Source organism: Sander lucioperca, chromosome 14 (genome assembly GCF_008315115.2).
Source record: "Sander lucioperca isolate FBNREF2018 chromosome 14, SLUC_FBN_1.2, whole genome shotgun sequence".
NCBI lineage: Eukaryota > Metazoa > Chordata > Actinopteri > Perciformes > Percidae > Sander > Sander lucioperca.
Window position 1 is genome coordinate 11,404,684 of NC_050186.1, and position 16,218 is coordinate 11,420,901.

At 41.6% G+C, this 16,218-nt stretch overlaps 1 protein-coding gene and 1 long non-coding RNA gene across 10 annotated transcripts in view; one reads left to right on the plus strand and one right to left on the minus strand.

Moving 5' to 3' along the window:
• The window catches only part of slc4a5b (solute carrier family 4 member 5b), a 69,734-nt gene that overhangs the window by 36,946 nt on the left and 16,570 nt on the right, over nt 1-16,218 (minus strand). For 7 of the 9 annotated variants that reach the window (XM_035991747.1, XM_035991751.1, XM_031287809.2 and 4 more), the window contains 8 exons: nt 15,968-16,097; nt 13,123-13,283; nt 11,675-11,830; nt 11,368-11,475; nt 9,065-9,120; nt 3,029-3,186; nt 2,667-2,754; nt 417-571 (listed from right to left, as the gene is read on the minus strand). In XM_035991747.1, the coding sequence (XP_035847640.1) occupies nt 417-571; nt 2,667-2,754; nt 3,029-3,186; nt 9,065-9,120; nt 11,368-11,475; nt 11,675-11,830; nt 13,123-13,283; nt 15,968-16,097 (1,012 nt within the window). The remainder of the gene's footprint in view (nt 1-416; nt 572-2,666; nt 2,755-3,028; nt 3,187-9,064; nt 9,121-11,367; nt 11,476-11,674; nt 11,831-13,122; nt 13,284-15,967; nt 16,098-16,218) is intronic. The other 2 variants (XM_031287810.2, XM_035991748.1) reach the window with 2 other exon arrangements.
• On the plus strand, nt 259-10,805 carry LOC118493113. Its single transcript, XR_004895075.1, has 3 exons — nt 259-271; nt 2,000-2,007; nt 10,737-10,805. It is a non-coding gene; the product is annotated as an uncharacterized LOC118493113 (long non-coding RNA).

The window sequence follows — 16,218 nt, forward strand, 5'->3', positions numbered from 1 at the left end:
ATCAAATCTCTTTTGAAAACAAAAGGGGGGGGGTGTCACTCACTGCTCAGGCACACGCATTCATTCTCTCTTGTGGGGGGAGGGGCTTAGGAGACCATTTTGGGCTTTAGCAGAAAGGGGGGAGGGACTGAGAAGTTGTTGATGTTCAAATTTTTTTTCACAATCCTACCTACGGCACCTTTAACTTATGATGTGTTGTACGAATTGTTTTGGTGCTTGAAATGAATTAACCAAAGTCTTTGGGCTCACAAAGTACTATATGATAAAAATAGTACATAAAAGTCTGAAATGAAATTTTGTAATATCACTTTCTGAGTAGGAGTTTTGTCAAACGTCGTTTGGACGCACCGGGGCGTCTTTCATCCTCAGAGGGTTAATGATGTTTAATGATATGATTAAGCGATATATGTACATGCCTCATTTCTGCCGATGGGACCTTCTTGGGAGGTTCGATGCGTATTTTTGGGTCCCATTCTCCTGGAGGGAGGACAATCACCTCATCCAGAAACTCATCGACACCCGCGATCAGGTCTTCACGGTCCCGGGCTTTGTAGGCAACATCACTAAACAGCTGACGGGGAAAAGAATGAAATTGAACGTGTATATTGGAGGTGGGACAGTGCCAGTCACCAGTGGTGGAATGTAACTAAGTACATTTACTCCAGTACTGTACTTGTGTCCAAATGTTGAGGTACTTCTACTTTACTTGAGTCTTTTCTTTTAATGCCACTTTCTACTTCTACTCCGCTACATTTCAGAGAGAAATATTGTACTTTTTACTCCACTACATTCATCTGTTACAGCTTTAGTTACTAGTTACTTTACACATTAAGATTCCTGCACACAAAATACACGTAGTTTATAAAATCTGATGTTTTACTAAAGTAAACTAGCCAACAATATAACGGCCTACAAGTAGATTGTTTCCAGTTTCTAATGTAAGGATTTTTCTGCATTGAGTACTTTTACTTTTAATACTTTAAGTACATGTTCCTGATGATACTTACAGACTTTTACTTAAAGGAACACGCCGACTTATTGGGAATTTAGCTTATTCACCGTAACCCCCAGAGTTAGACAAGTTGATACATACCCTTCTCATCTCCGTGCGTTCTGTAAGGCTGTCTGACGGCTCCATAAATGACAAAATAACTCCAACATGTTCCTATTTACATGTTGTGATTTGTAGAGTCACAGCGTGTACAAAAAACAACGTAACATGAGACACAGCCATCTTCTAACCGTAAACAAACCGGGAACTATATTCTCAGGCGGAAGAATATAGTACTTGGGCGGAATGATTTGCTTTGCAGCAAGCCTGTCTGAGAATATAGTTCCCGGTTTGTGTACGGTTAGAAGATGGCTGTGTCTCATGTTACGTTGTTTTTTGTACACGCTGTGACTCTACAAATCACAACATGTAAATAGGAACATGGTGGCGTTATTTTGTCACTTATTGGGAGCAGTAGATTTGCTGGAACCATTCACCTGCATGTACTGTGATGGGCTGCTGCCTCTGGAGCCGTCAGACAGCCTTACAGAACGCACGGAGATGAGAAGGGTATGTATCAACTTGTCTAACTCTGGGGGTTACGGTGAATAAGCTAAATTCCCAATAAGTCGGCGTGTTCCTTTAAGTAACATTTTCAATGCAGGACTTCTACTTGTAACAGAGTATTTTCACAGCGTGGTATTAGTACTTTTTACTAAAAGGGTAACTACTGTTTTTTTCAACCTGGACCCTACATTCCTAACTTTTGTGTCTAAGTGACTGATGGGAACAACAATCTTTGACATTGGTCCAGTATTAAGTGAGATCGCTGCAGTCGGCAGCAGAGAAACAAGCTACAATGTAAGTTAATAGGACAGTTGTCCAACTTGTATTTACCTTCATAAAAGTGCTCGTTTTGCCACTGACAGGCTTAGATTAATATTCCAAGTGTCTGACAACATTATGGAAAGGATCCCTACAGAGATAGACCTTTAAAACCTCTTTGAGACCTTTCTGTTTAACCAGAAACAGCTCTGAAATCGCTAGCGCTAAACCCACCAGACTCCATTTAAAAAAGCAATACTTTTAGCGTGTATAGAGCCAACATATTTTCACATGTAAATCAGTAAACTATGTGTTTATTTCAACCAAAACTAGAGTTGTGATGGTTGGAAAAGTGGAAAGACGACCCAAAACAGCTTTTCATAGTTGTATTTTGCTTCTGCTGACTCTGAATGAAGTGTACTTTACGATGCTAAAATTACTACTTACTATTTACATGGAGTCTGGTGGGTTTAGCGAACGCAATTTTGCGGATGTTTTTATGTTTAAAAAAAGGATCTTACTCTTTAACAGAAAGGTCAACCTCCTTAGAAATCCTTTCCATGTCGTCAGACACTGAGAATATTAATCTGAGTCTGTCAGTGGCAAAACGAGAACTTTTGTGAAGGTAAATAGAAGTTGTACAATTGCCCTATTAACTTACATTGTAGCTTGTTTCACCGCAGCCGACTGCAGCGATCTCGCTTAATACTGGACCAATGTCAAAGATTGTTGTTCACATCAGTCACTTAGACACAAAAACATAGGAAAATAGGGTCCAGGTTGAAAAAAACAGTAGTTACCCTTTAAGTAAATTATCTGAATACTACTTTCACCACTGCCAGTCACTTACATCGTCCACCATGAGCGTAGCGATAGCTCTGCCGATCTCATTGTAGGACTTGGTTTTGCCTTGAGGACCCAGCAAGATGAAGAGAAACCTGTCAGAACAGAAGGATGAGAGGCTTATAAATGCAAAACACATACTCTATGGAGAGAGATAAAAGAGGAGACCTATTTTACTTTTACTAGATTAACACTATAGAATGCACAGCATAATGCAATGCATTACCATGTATTTATTTATATATTTATTCATATTTTTACCTTGTCTGTGAACTGTCCTTTTATGTGCTACCATTTGTGCCTTTTAATTGTGCCTTGGGAACAAATAGAGTTATTTGAGTTGAACTGAAATGAATAAGAGACACCCACCTTGTGGGTACGGGGACTTCGGTGAGGCCTCCCAGAGTGGTGGCCTGAGCCAAACGTACAAACGAGACAAAGGGTTTGTCCAGAAAATCCACCTCGCCGACCAGGACATTGGAAGCTTCGGCGTCCCGAGGAATCTTCTTCATGAACTTATTCTTCAGCTGGCGGAAGAGAGAGGAACAGAAACAGGGGGAGCATGAGAAGAAATGAGGTGTTTGAGGCATGTTGCCGCTGCAGCTGACCGTACCCTAACTGCTGATGTGTGCCATGATCAACTGACGCGATACAGAAAATGACACGTAGGATTTTAGACAAAAAATGCAACAACCTGGGCACCCGGATAGCTCAGTTGGTAGAGCAGGCGCCCATATACTGTATAGCGGTTTACTCCTCGACAAAGTGGCCGCAGGTCGGAGTCAAACCCGCAGCCTTTGCTGCATGTCATTCCCCCTCTCTCTCCCCTTTCATTTCTTCAGCTGTCCTGTCAATAAAGGCCTAAAAATGGCCAAAAAGTAATCGTTAAAAAAAAAATTAAAAAAAATGCAACAACCAAACATTAAAAACTATCTTTTTCTAAGTGTCAGCAGAGCCTCTTTTTCCATAGGAAACTCTGCAGACTTCAGGTTTTTTTTTTTTTTCATTGAATCAGTAATAACCTTCAATATATCAGCCTGGTTTGGGTCACTATCCAACCTCCATGGCAACCCAATAAAGTAAATCATATCAATGAGTAAACTTAAATAGGATAAGGTCATAACAGCTTGACCACAACCACGCATGATGAACATTGCTTTTTAATTTTTTTTTTTTATTGGAATTAAGTTTACATTTGTTTAAATTTGTTTTGTTTTTTGTTCTTGCTATTTATTGTTGTATTTGTATTGATCTTGTGTGGTCACTGCTGCGAAACCAATTGCTCCTTTGGGGACAAATGAAGTTCTACTTGACTTGACTTAAAGAAACACGCCGACTTATTGGGACTTTGTCTTATTCACCGTATCCCCCAGAGTTAGATAAGTCCATACATACCCTTCTCATCTCCGTGTGTGTCGTAACTCTGTCTGACGCACCCACCGCTAGCCTAGCTTAGCACAGATCCTGGAGGTAACCGGCTCCATCTAGCCTAGCTTAGCACAGATCCTGGAGGTAACCGGCTCCATCTAGCCTACTGCTCCCAATAAGTGACAAAATAACTCCAACATGTTCCTATTTACATGTTGTGATTTGTATAGTCACAGCGTGTACAAATAACAAGGTCACATGAGACACAGCCATCTTCTAACTGTATACATACTGGGAACTATATTCTCAGAAGGCGAAGCACTGCTACTTCTGCTACTTGGGCGGAGTGATTCGCGCTAACTCCAGGCAAACTCTCTGCTCCTCACCACGTAGCTTCTCAGGTGCTGCGAGCAAATCACTCCGCCCAAGTAGCAGAGAGTAGCAGTGCTTCACCTTCTTAGAATATAGTTCCCAGTTTGTATACGATTTGGAGGGTGAAAACAGAAAACTCAGATTGGACAGATAGTCTAGCTAGCTGTCTGGATTTACCCTGCAGAGATCTGAGGAGCAGTTAACCATAGTCCTCACAAATCCACCGGAGGTTAGAACGCCAACACAAAGAAAGAGGAAGGGGACGGACATCGGGCCGAAAAGAGGGACATCCAGTGGAATATCCGACGGCACAGGAACAATCCCCGAAGTGGAACGTCGTCGATATATAGACTGCACCGTGACTAGTTAGGATCAAAAACAAACGTTTGACCACAACTTTTATGCATCTTTCAATTTGGGTTTCAACCTCACAGAGTTGTTTGGGTGGCTGTGTACTCAGCACATGTTTTCCACAGTATCCGGGGCCCTCCTCCTCTGAACCAAGAAAACACGTGGCAGCGGAGTGGTGGGTGCTTAAATTAAAATCTCCTCATAATCTGTTAATGCGGCTTTCGGAGTCAACTCAACAACTGGTCCTCATTCACTCTCCCACAACTTCTTGGTCCTAAGAAACCACAAACAAGACATTTTAATCTCTCACGCTATTGACTAATTAAAGGGTAACTACTGTTTTTTTCAACCTGGACCCTATGTTCCTATGTTTTTGTGTCTAAGTGACTGATGGAAACAACAATCTTTGACATTGGTCCAGTATTAAGAGAGATCGCTGCAGTCGGCAGCGGCAAAACAAGCTACAATGTAAGTTAATAGGGCGATTGTCCAGCTTGTATTTACCTTCACAAAAGTGCTCGTTTTGCCACTGACAGACTCAGATTAATATTCTAAGTGTCTGACAACATTATGGAAAGGATTTCTAAGGATGTCGACCTTTCTGTTAAAAAGTAAAAACATCCGTCAAATTGCGTTCGTTACACCCACCAGACTCCATGTAAATAAACAGTAGTTTTAGCATTGCAAAATTCACTTCATTCAAAGTCAACAGAAACAAAATAAAACTATGAAAAGCCGTTTTGGGTCCTCTTTCCACTTTTCCAACCATCACTACTCTAGTTTTGGTTGAAAAAAACACATAGTTTACTGATTTAAATGTGAAAATATGTTGGCTCTATACACGCTAAAAGTATTGCTTTTTTAAATGGAGTCTGGTGGGTTTAGCACTAGCGACTTCAGAGCTGTTTCTGGTTAAACAGAAAGGTCTCAAAGAGGTTTTAAAGGTCTATCTCTGAAGGGATCCTTTCCATAATGTTGTCAGACACTTGGAATAATGATCTGAGCCTGTCAGCGGTGAAAACAGAACTTTTAGTGGACCAAATTGACGATGCACATATTCCCCATAGGGTTACATTGCCGCCCGGGCTGTGGCTGCCGGTTACAGCGACTTACAACTTAATACTGGACCAATTTCAAAGATTGTTGTTCCTATCAATCACTCACACACAAAAAACATAGGAAAATAGGGTCCCGGTTGAAAACCCCCAAAATAACCCTTTAAAGAATAATCCATTTCAGTTGCCATCTGTCTCCCCCTAGTAGGCATCACAGTACATGTTACGACGTCTTGTACTTGTACTGTATGAGCGTGCATATTGGTCGTCTCAAAGAAAGATGGAGGTGCCGTGCCAGCTTCTGTGAACAAATAATAACAATTAAGCTCAGAGAAACAACAGAAGCTTAGAAATCTGCACACTAACACACGCTCATAAGTAGAAACCCGCATGCAGGCACATGCACAAACACAACTCAACAGCTACCAGGCTGTGTGGATTAGAGGGATTAACAAGTTCTGATGACTCTGTGTGCCTCCACGTAAAACAAGCCTCAACTTTGTGTTTGTGTTTTACACACAAACACAAAATCATGCATTAAAAATATTGGGCAAAAGGCCAACCAGATCACATCATTGTCACGTCCGGAGACATATGAACATGTTAAGATTTGACAACTAAATTGCATTTGCAAATTCCAATCTCATCTGGAAGTGCCTCCATGAACGGGCTCCTCAGGCTCTCTGTGACATGGTGCAACCATTACAGGCCAGTGGATCTGTAACGTATACTTTTATTGTAAATGAATGATTTTCTGTCTGAGCAAAACATTCATACAGTGGGCAATACACTGTATGAACCATATTTTTGTTGTACTGCACACTGCTGCAGCTCCTCTTTTCACCCTGTGTGTTGAGCTCTCTGTTTTAGCTACAGAGTGAGACCTCTCACTGCTGTAACATCTTTGTTGGGAGTCGCACATGCCCAGTAGCTAGGTAAGGACTACATCAGCTAGCTAGCTGTTTCTCCAACTTCAGTAGTACAAGGCAGGATTAGCAGAACAGTGACATGGAAGTAGTTAGTTTGTAGATTATGGTGAACTAGTGTGAGTTGTAGCAGTGTTTTGCCAGTTAGCAATCTCATTTTGGCTAGTTACGTAGAAAGCCGTGCAGATTTTGACCAGCTCACCCGGAGACTGAAGGCAGGACACATTCAGAAACCGTATCTCACTCTAAACAGCATGGATGGTTTTTTCAGTTTGTATGCGTGTGGAAGCACCAGAGACACAAAATAACTCCCCAAATCCCAGAAAAAGTGATTTTTTTCATAATATGGGCAATTTGTTTTTATGACTGTTTAAAAGCCCTTTTAGGGACGGGCATTGGAAATTAGCAATAGCTATACAGTAAATGCTGTGATGCTGTACATTGGAGATTTGTTGCACAAATGTCTATGTCTTAGCATCTGTTCCTATTTCAAATTAAAAAAAAGCAACATGCAAAAAACAAAACACCCTCAGACTCACACCTATAAATAGAGAGGGATATTTCACTTCATGCCATCTGTTATCTGTGCACACAACTGAAATAATCGTTATTCTCCCAAAGGCAACAGGATATTAGCTGATTATAAATCAATAAAAGCTCACAGGGTGACCGTGTAAAGGCACAGCTGAATATGTTTAATATGCAGATATTAAATGGGGAATTATTTTTTTTACACATAAAAGGTTCAGTTTACTTGTCACGAGAAGAACTTCTCAACGTTTAAAAACGTCACTCTGGAGGAGCTTTGTCTGAGAAAGTCCGGGGAAATTACCCTGATGGTGCTAGGGCTTCTCGATTATGGTCAAGTATTGAAATCGCAATTATTTAACACAATGACTGGTTGACTTTTGGAAAGCTGTTGCATTTATTCAAGTTTAAAAACGGGGGAAACAGTTAAACAAATCAAAATAATAACGTTGTTCTCGATTACATTTGTTTTTGTGATCGTTCGAGGAGCCAAAATCGTAACCGCCATTCAAATTTGATTAATTGCACAGCCCTAGATGATGTCATAGTGATGTCATCGGAGTTATCTCAGCCTGGGCTCTGAGAATTGGGTTGCGTCTAAAATCTCGTCCTCTGCACTACACGTTCAACATGTATACTATCGTTCAACGTACTTTTGTGTAAATAAACAGTAGTGTGCATCTCATTGGACGCATTGAGATGTAATTTTGCCCAATCCACCATAGGTGGAGGGATTATATCTCCACCCTGGCCTGGGAACGCCTTGGGATCCCCCAGTCCGAGCTGGTTAATGTGGCTCGGGAAAGGGAAGTTTGGGGTCCCCTGCTGGAGCTGCTACCCCCGCGACCGTGACCCTGACCCCGGATAAGCAGACAAAGATGGATGGATGGATTTTGATTCTGATGTGTATATAAGTTGGATTTAAAGCAACACTATGTAACTTTTTCCTCTTCGGTCCCCCTGCAGGTTGTCTCATTGGAACTACAGTAGTTCCAATGTTGCTAGTTGCTTTAAAGTATTTCTACAAATTAAGACATAGTTTCCCACAAAGTAGAGTTTCTTTTGAGATCTCCAACTATGGGACATGTCTGCACGCATTTAAAAAAAACATCGGAAAAGTTGTCGAAAAAAAAAAAAAAGGAGACAAAAATGTCAAAAGGCGACAAATCGGAAAAAGCAACAAAATTGTAAAAAAAATAAATAAAATAAAATAAAAAAAGGCGAAACCAAAACGTTGAAAAAAGTGTCTCGAAAAAGGCGACAAAAACTCAGAGAAAAGCAACAAAAACGTTGGAGTAAGCCAGGAGTTGTAACCCCCCTATCCCCCCGTAAATTACACCTATGAGGTATTGAGAGACAAAGCGATTTGTTGACAATAAGAATAGAGAATATAAATGTAAAGTATGCTAAGCCTTAGTACTCAGAATAACGCTGTAAACCTACGAGAGAAGACACACCAGCCCGAAAATCGGGCGTCGGACCGTCTGGTGAGGTCCGTGACTCGAGTCTGTTCGGTGTGTCCCGTGCCTCCTCCAAAAGCGTGCTGGAGGAGGGTCTGGCTACTCCTCATAGGATTCGGGGATGAGAGGAAAACATGCTCTGGTTTATTGGCCTTTCTTTAAACCAATCACAATTGCCTTGGGCGGTGCTAAGAGCCGGAGAAAAGCCGCAATCCCGGAAGTGGAACGTCAAGGATATAGACTAGTGGACGCTGAACCCTACAAAAGCACCCACACACACACACACACACACACACACACACACACACACACACACACACACTTAATATTGAACATAACAGTTACCTGGTCTGTGCTTGGCGTGTCCGAAATATCGTTCATGCTTCGGCTCTGGGCTTGACCTGCAAATTAACCACACACACTTGTATTTGATATTTTTAAACACACAATTTGCCATCCTAGGTTTAAAAAAACAAGTTTCTCAGTGAGTTCATTAATAGCCGAGTAAACAAATGCAAATTTCATCCAATTAAAAAGGTTGTAAGTCTGCAATGTGTGCCAGAATTTCACAATGAAAAGTTGTTTCTGCGGGGGGATTATATTTTAATGACTCATTTCCCCCTTTTTTTTACCTTTTTCTTTCTCAAAGCAGATTTGGGAACAAATGAAATTGAACAAAGAGAGAACAAGAACATACCACACAGAGCCTTTCCTAATCCTTTTCACCCAGTTAGATTCACGAAAGAAATTAGCCGAGGTGCACACAATATGACCATGATCTCTTAAGTAAACGTACAATATGACCAACACATTGTATTCATAGTGAGTAGTTACACACACTAAGCCAGGGTGTCAAACTCAACTCCCCTAATAGCCACACTAGAAAATGAGAATCACATCAAGGGCCAGACATAGAGTTTATTGCTTTTATATCATGGGAAAAGTCAAATATCTTTGACTGTATTATTGCATGTCTCATATAGTCTTCTCACTTACGGTTTGGTCGACAAAAACGTCGAAGAAAATGCCAAAAACGTTTGGAAAAAGCATCAAAAATGTCCAAAAAAACGTTGCGAAAAGTGACAAAAATTAGGTGGGCCAAAATGTATTGTGAACCTAAATGTATATAGGGGCCGGATCAAAATTAGCAAGGGGCCGGATTTGGCCCGCGGGCCTTGAGTTTGACACGTGTGCTCTAAGCCATCCCAAGTGTTGAAATCATGCAGCAGCAGGGAGTTAGCTGGGATCAGTTATTATTGTGTGTTAAAAAAAAAAAAAAAGAATAAGCAGAAAAGTTAAGGAAGTGAGAGAGTTTGAAATTTAGGTCAATAGCTGCAAATGTTGAGTGTGTATCGGTGGAAGAAGTACTCAATAGGACCATGTTAAAATACTCTATTAGAATAAAAAGTCCTGCACTCGAAATCCTCCTTAGAAGTTATGTTTACATGCAATGTTTCTTGCCAAAACACATTGTGAGTGTCATAAAGGCCCAAAAAATGTGTTGACGGCTTTATTTTCTTCTTTTGAAAAATATTCACAAAGCAGATTATGTTTGTGTGTAACTTTTTCTTCACCGCTTGTGTTGGGTTACGTTTTTAAGTAAACGTACTACAAGTATGAACAGTTATTTAAATGAAACCACGTGAGAGGCTTACAGTGAAAACACACCGGGCGCGTAAGTGTATAGCCCGCGAAGCGTACATACGTGCCTGATCGCTGTGTGTAACAAGCATAGTGTGCGCGCGCTGTGCACGAGCCTAGGCGCATTTCACTAACGCGCTCTTAAAATAACAATGAAATGCTGCGTTATTGACTTTAGACCAGGTTTCTGTTGGTCAATGGCGCGAGACCAGCACGCCCAAGGGTGCACAGATGGGCGCAGGTGCATTTGCTATTTAAACGCCGTGGGCTAAACTAGCAAAGAAACTTGCGTCAGGCTTTGCGCTGCCCTGAGCCGGCTGCAAGATAGGGCCCTGAGGGTTTCAGACAGAGGAGCTGCAGCAATGGGCAGTATGAGAAATATGTTTTTTGAACATCAAAGCATGTAAACCTATTCTAGGAGACCCCAAGAGTACATACATGATGCAGCTAATGAGTATACAGTAACAGGGGCTCTTTAGGTCAGTGTAACGCTTATCAGTAAAATCTTCTAAGCACAAACGGACATTTGGAAAAACAGAAAAATGGGTTCCAATATCCAATTTCTAATTTTTTTCCGCCTTGACAAATTAAAAAATTGGATCTTTAACCTGTTTTTCCAATTTTCTGTTTTCATCAGAAATTGAGAAAATTACAAAATTGCGTCTGGGCTCCAATTATTCAATACTGCAATGGTATTCTCTCCCTCGTTCCTCCTAGCTACGCCCCGCATTTTTCTGTTTTTCCAAATGTCCGTTTGTACTTAGAAAATTGAACTGATAAGCGTTACACTGACCTCTTTAAAATACAACGCCGTTTTTTTCTTTTTTTGCAGCGAGCGGTGAGTGATTTGAGCGGGGCAAACGTACAGCTCTGTGCGCGAGGAATGGAAATTCTCACCCTCCGCTCGGTTCACATGCTCTTACTGGAGTGTAGGTAAAAAATAGGAAGAACTTTGTCTGTGTGTGTGTGTGTTTGTTTGTGTGTTTGTGTGGTGCGTTCAGACTCACGCAGGCGGCTAAGACTGCTTGGCTGCCGAGAGTGTAGGTCTTCTGTGGAGTGGTGGATCCCAGAAGCTGAATTAGTGCTATATTTCAGATTAACCTGAGGACTGCGGTCTGACAGAGCAGCAGCAGCAGCAGCAGCAGATGTGAAAACGATGAGCACAGAGGAGGTGATTTTTACGAGCAAAGGTGTAACAGGCGGTGATCATCGGGGCAGAAAACAAAAGGAAGCATCGGGATTTGAATTAGAAAGTTTGATCGCTTTTGGTGACTGGTGGTTGGAAAGTAAAACACAAACGGCGCACAAACTCACTGGATGCAGCGCTGGAGGACTTTCCGATGTCTGCCAGCGAGCGGTGGATGGGTTTCTTGGTCTGGTGACGGTGCTTCCTGAGCAACACGAAGCTGATCTTCTCCTTCAGATCCGGAGGAATGAGACCATCAGCTATCTGCCGATCCACGATCTCATCTGGAGTCAGAGTTCAGAGCCCAGTTGAATTCACATGAACACATAAAGGGGATTCTGCATGGATTGAACTAGGGCTGCACGATATGAGGAAAATATGTGATACCGTTGTTGAATATAATAATATAACAATAATACATTTATTTGATATAGCACCTTTTACAGACAAAGTCACAAAGTGCTTCACATGGTAAACATTTGTAAAAATACAGTGCCTATATTTGACATCTAAACAGTTCATTCCTCGTCTAAAACATTCTCAGAAGTGAATTTAATAATGAAATAACAGACGAAAATTGTAAAAAAACACAATATTGGTTGTTAGCGTTTGCCTGTGCTTCTGATTGAATGCCGAAATGAATGCTGGGAATCCCGGGGCTACCGAAGGATACAACAGTTGGGTCCTCCGAATTCTGTAAAAGGGTGTCGCATTTGTGGGCCGCATTTGAAGGAGCCTTCGTAATGAAATGGGACAGCCTTCGTCGCGCCGGTGTGACGCAATCGGTCTACGAATGCAACCATCCGAAAGGCTGCAGCCCCTGAACTGGGACATAGCTTTAATGTAGGGCCCTGTGGAATCTGTCTTGTAGCTTTTTCAAACTCTCAATTTTGCGATTCCTTCCATGATTCTGTTATCGCAGAAACTCTAAGGCCGTCAGTCTGTGACTGGCTCGAGCCAGGCCCTCGTAAAAAAAACAAAAAACACAAGTTTTCTGGGGGAAACCGTGGCCATTAGCCTCGTGAGACCGTCCTGATCTCGCGAGCTCCAGTTTTCCACTCGCAGATCAGTCTGGCATCTTGAGACAGAGAAAATTTGGAGCCGTTCGCCAAACGACCGACCAATCAGCGTTGGTTTTGAGGCGGGTTTAGGTGTGACACTGACGCAACGAGAAGCGACTGTTCAGTCTAAACAGCATGGCGGCTTCCACGGATGAGATGAGCGTAGCTATCGCGCAAGTTTTATCCGAATTAGAAAGTATTCCTTCATTGAAAGAAGAGCAAAAAATGGCACTGGAGGCTTTTCTCGGAGGAAAAGATGTTTTTGCTCTTCTCCAGACTGGTTTCGGCAAGAGTTTGATATATCGTTGATCTGATTGATTTGGCCCGTCTATTGCCAACATGGGTGGTGAGAGACAGATGGTTTATCCAATCAGCTAACCAGTATTTTCGCCCCTTCCCAAAAGTTCTCCAACGGAAAGTTCCCAGATGGATATGCCGAGCAAATGCCAAGCGATCCATCTGGCGGAGTCAGGTTAGCGTGGCCATGACAGTGGAGAAATCTCAGTGGGACTCACCCACGATCTGAGGCAGTGAGTAGCCCTCCAGGTCGAGCAGGATGCTTCCCGTCTGCAGACAGGTCCGGAGCTCAAACAGGCTGTGGAGGGTCAGCGTGGACACATGAGGCTTGCTCCATCTCTCTCCGCCCTCCTCCACCTTCTCCTCAAACTTCACCCACCTGCAGAGACGGGGGGGAGAGAAACTTGCTGTTAGGGAAAATTATGATACATACTTTCTCTCTTGTTATTTATTAAACTGTTTGCATAGAATACTATTATAGTGATTACTATTCTTCTCTCTCTGTTAAATTAAACTATTTGCATAGTAAGAAACCATAACACTACTTGCCCCCACAAGATAACATGGAGTCTAGAGATGCACCTATAGACTGGCCGGTGACTGGAATTGGCCGGTTTTCACGTGCTCGGCCATGACCGGCGACTGGCAGGTCAGTCTGACATATGCCGATTTCATGCCGGTCAACGCTACAATTAACTGACAACATAAGTTATACCAGTTACAGTTCTCAAAGACGCACGCACACACAGACGCCACAGCAAAGTCTCTTTTTCCTTTCTCTCGCGTGTCCGCGCTATTCTCCCACATGTAGGAACCTCGTGGATTAACCTGCAACATGTCAGCTGTTTGGGAATTCTTCAGCGTGTGTGCAGAAGATAACAAGTTTGCAATATGCAACACCTGCAAGGAGAAAGTAGGGCGTGGAGGGACGACACCAAAAACCTAAATCACATTTCTTTAGTTGGATATTGGATGTGAAAAAAAGGAAATGGTTCTAACATTGCTCTTTAAATGTGTGTGAATTTCCCACACCAGGAGTAGTTTATATAGTTCTATTTTATAGTGACCCATTATGTGTTCAAAAATGTTTCTATGTTCTGTGCAAAATGTTCTATTAAAGAAAAGATAGAAAATAAATATTTGTGTGTGCTGTAAAGTGGTTAGAAAAAATGAAATCGGAATCTGCTAAAATCGGTATCAGCTGGTCTAACTCAAAGAAAATCGGAAATCGGAATCGGCCTAGAAAGTTGTAATCGGTGCATCTCTAATGGAGTCATTGGCTATCTTGACTGGGGCCCGAGGATGGAACATGCGTCTCTCTAACTAGATAAAGGGGACACCATCGAGTCTGACCAGATAGAGGAGACGACATCTAAACTGACAAGACAGACTACTGACGACATTAATTCTGTTAGGATTGTATTTCACACATAAATAAGCTACTGTTTGAGGCTTACGGCAGTCACTTTCTGTACTTGTGCTGTGAGTACTGTAAACTGATTCTACTTGCAAGTAAACTAAACGTTGATATAACTTCGGTGGTTCCGTCTATCCTTTGATAATGTAAATTATTCTAACAGTTGCTTGGCTCTAGGGCTGCCTATCGTTCAAACATTTCCGTTACCAATACAGTGACTTCGATACCGGTTCTTAAACGATACTTTTTTCCGATACCAATTTTATAAAATAAAAATAAATTACAACTTCACACATTACAGCACTAATCCTTTTATTTATATTTCAGCTCCTACTCCGTGAGTCCCGTCTCTGTGTAACGTAGAGGTTTTCCTGCGTGTTTCTACGACGTGTAACGTTAGGCAGCCAATCACAGACATTATTAGATCTTGATAGAAGCAAGCTGCGTGCTGATTGGCTCACTGACACTGATGAGATTTATTCCTTAGGGAATTGAAATTGGGTATTGTATGACGAGGCATTTTTCGATACTCGATTGATTTGTTCAAGTTCAGGAGTGTCAACCAGCACCAGTGGTGGAATGTAACTAAGTACATTTACTCCAGTACTGTACCTCACTCCAAATGTTGAGGTACTTGTACTTTACTTGAGTCTTTTCTTTTCATGCCACTTTCTACTTCTACTCCGCTACATTTCAGAGAGAAATGTTGTACTTTTTACTCCACTACATTCATCTGTTACAGCTTTAGTTACTAGTTACTTATTATTAACACATGTAGTTTATAAAATCTGATGTTTGATTCTAAAGTAAACTAGCCAACAATATAACGGCTACAAGTCCAGCTGAGATGATCAGACCATTAAACACACAACTGGTTGATCCTTTACTCTTTCTACAATGGGAGGATTTTTCTGCAATGAGTACTTTTACTTTTAATACTTTAACCTTTCCTGTTGTTCTCGGGTCAAATTTGACCCATTTTCAAAATGTTTCTATATCAGAAATTTGGGTTTCTTTCAACCAAATTTTCAAATGAAATAACGTGGATTGCTCCCTACAATGCTCTCCACAAGTTTTATTCAATTTCATAGCATTTGAATTTCTTTTTTTACAAAAGAACGTTGAAAAAAGTGACAAAAATGTCGGGAAAAGCTTCAAAAATGTGGGGAAGAAAAGACACAAAAACGTCAAAAGATGCAGAAAAAAAACGTTGCGGAAAAAGTGACAAAAACATCGGTGGAAAAGCAACAAAAGTGTCGAAAAAGACGTCCAAAAAGTTGAAAAAAAGTTTGAATTTTCACCCAGAACAACAAAAAGTTGCATGGTCGACGGGAAGACATCACAAGGGTTAAGTAATTTTTCCTGATGATACAGACTTTTACTTGAGTAACATTTATAATGCAGGACTTTTACTTGTAACAGAGTATTTCTACAGTGTGGTATCAGTACTTAAGGATCTGAATACTTCTCCCACCGCTGCCCAGCAGGGTGCCGTTGTTTAATTCAATCTGTAGCTTTAATCACATGTAGTGCTGAAGTCCTGTGATGTCTCAACCTTCTCCCTCTAAATCCCGTCAAAGGTGACCCCAAATCCTAAACTAATGAAAGCTCTGGCCCTCGGGTGCCTGCGTGTTTTGTGTGTGTACCTCGCAGACTCTTTCCACTCTATTTCGCCGCCCTCGTTCTGCAGTGTGTCCATCTCGGTGAATATTGTGGGTGTCGGGGTGTTGTCATCCTCCCCCAGGATGTGGCGCAGCCGCTCTGCTGCAGGGGACACTGAAAACAAGGAGACAGAGTCAGTTCCACATTTCATTAGGACTGCTAGAGATCGACCGATACTGGTTTTTAGAGACTGATACCGATACTATTAGTAGTACTATTAGTAGTTAATGAAACC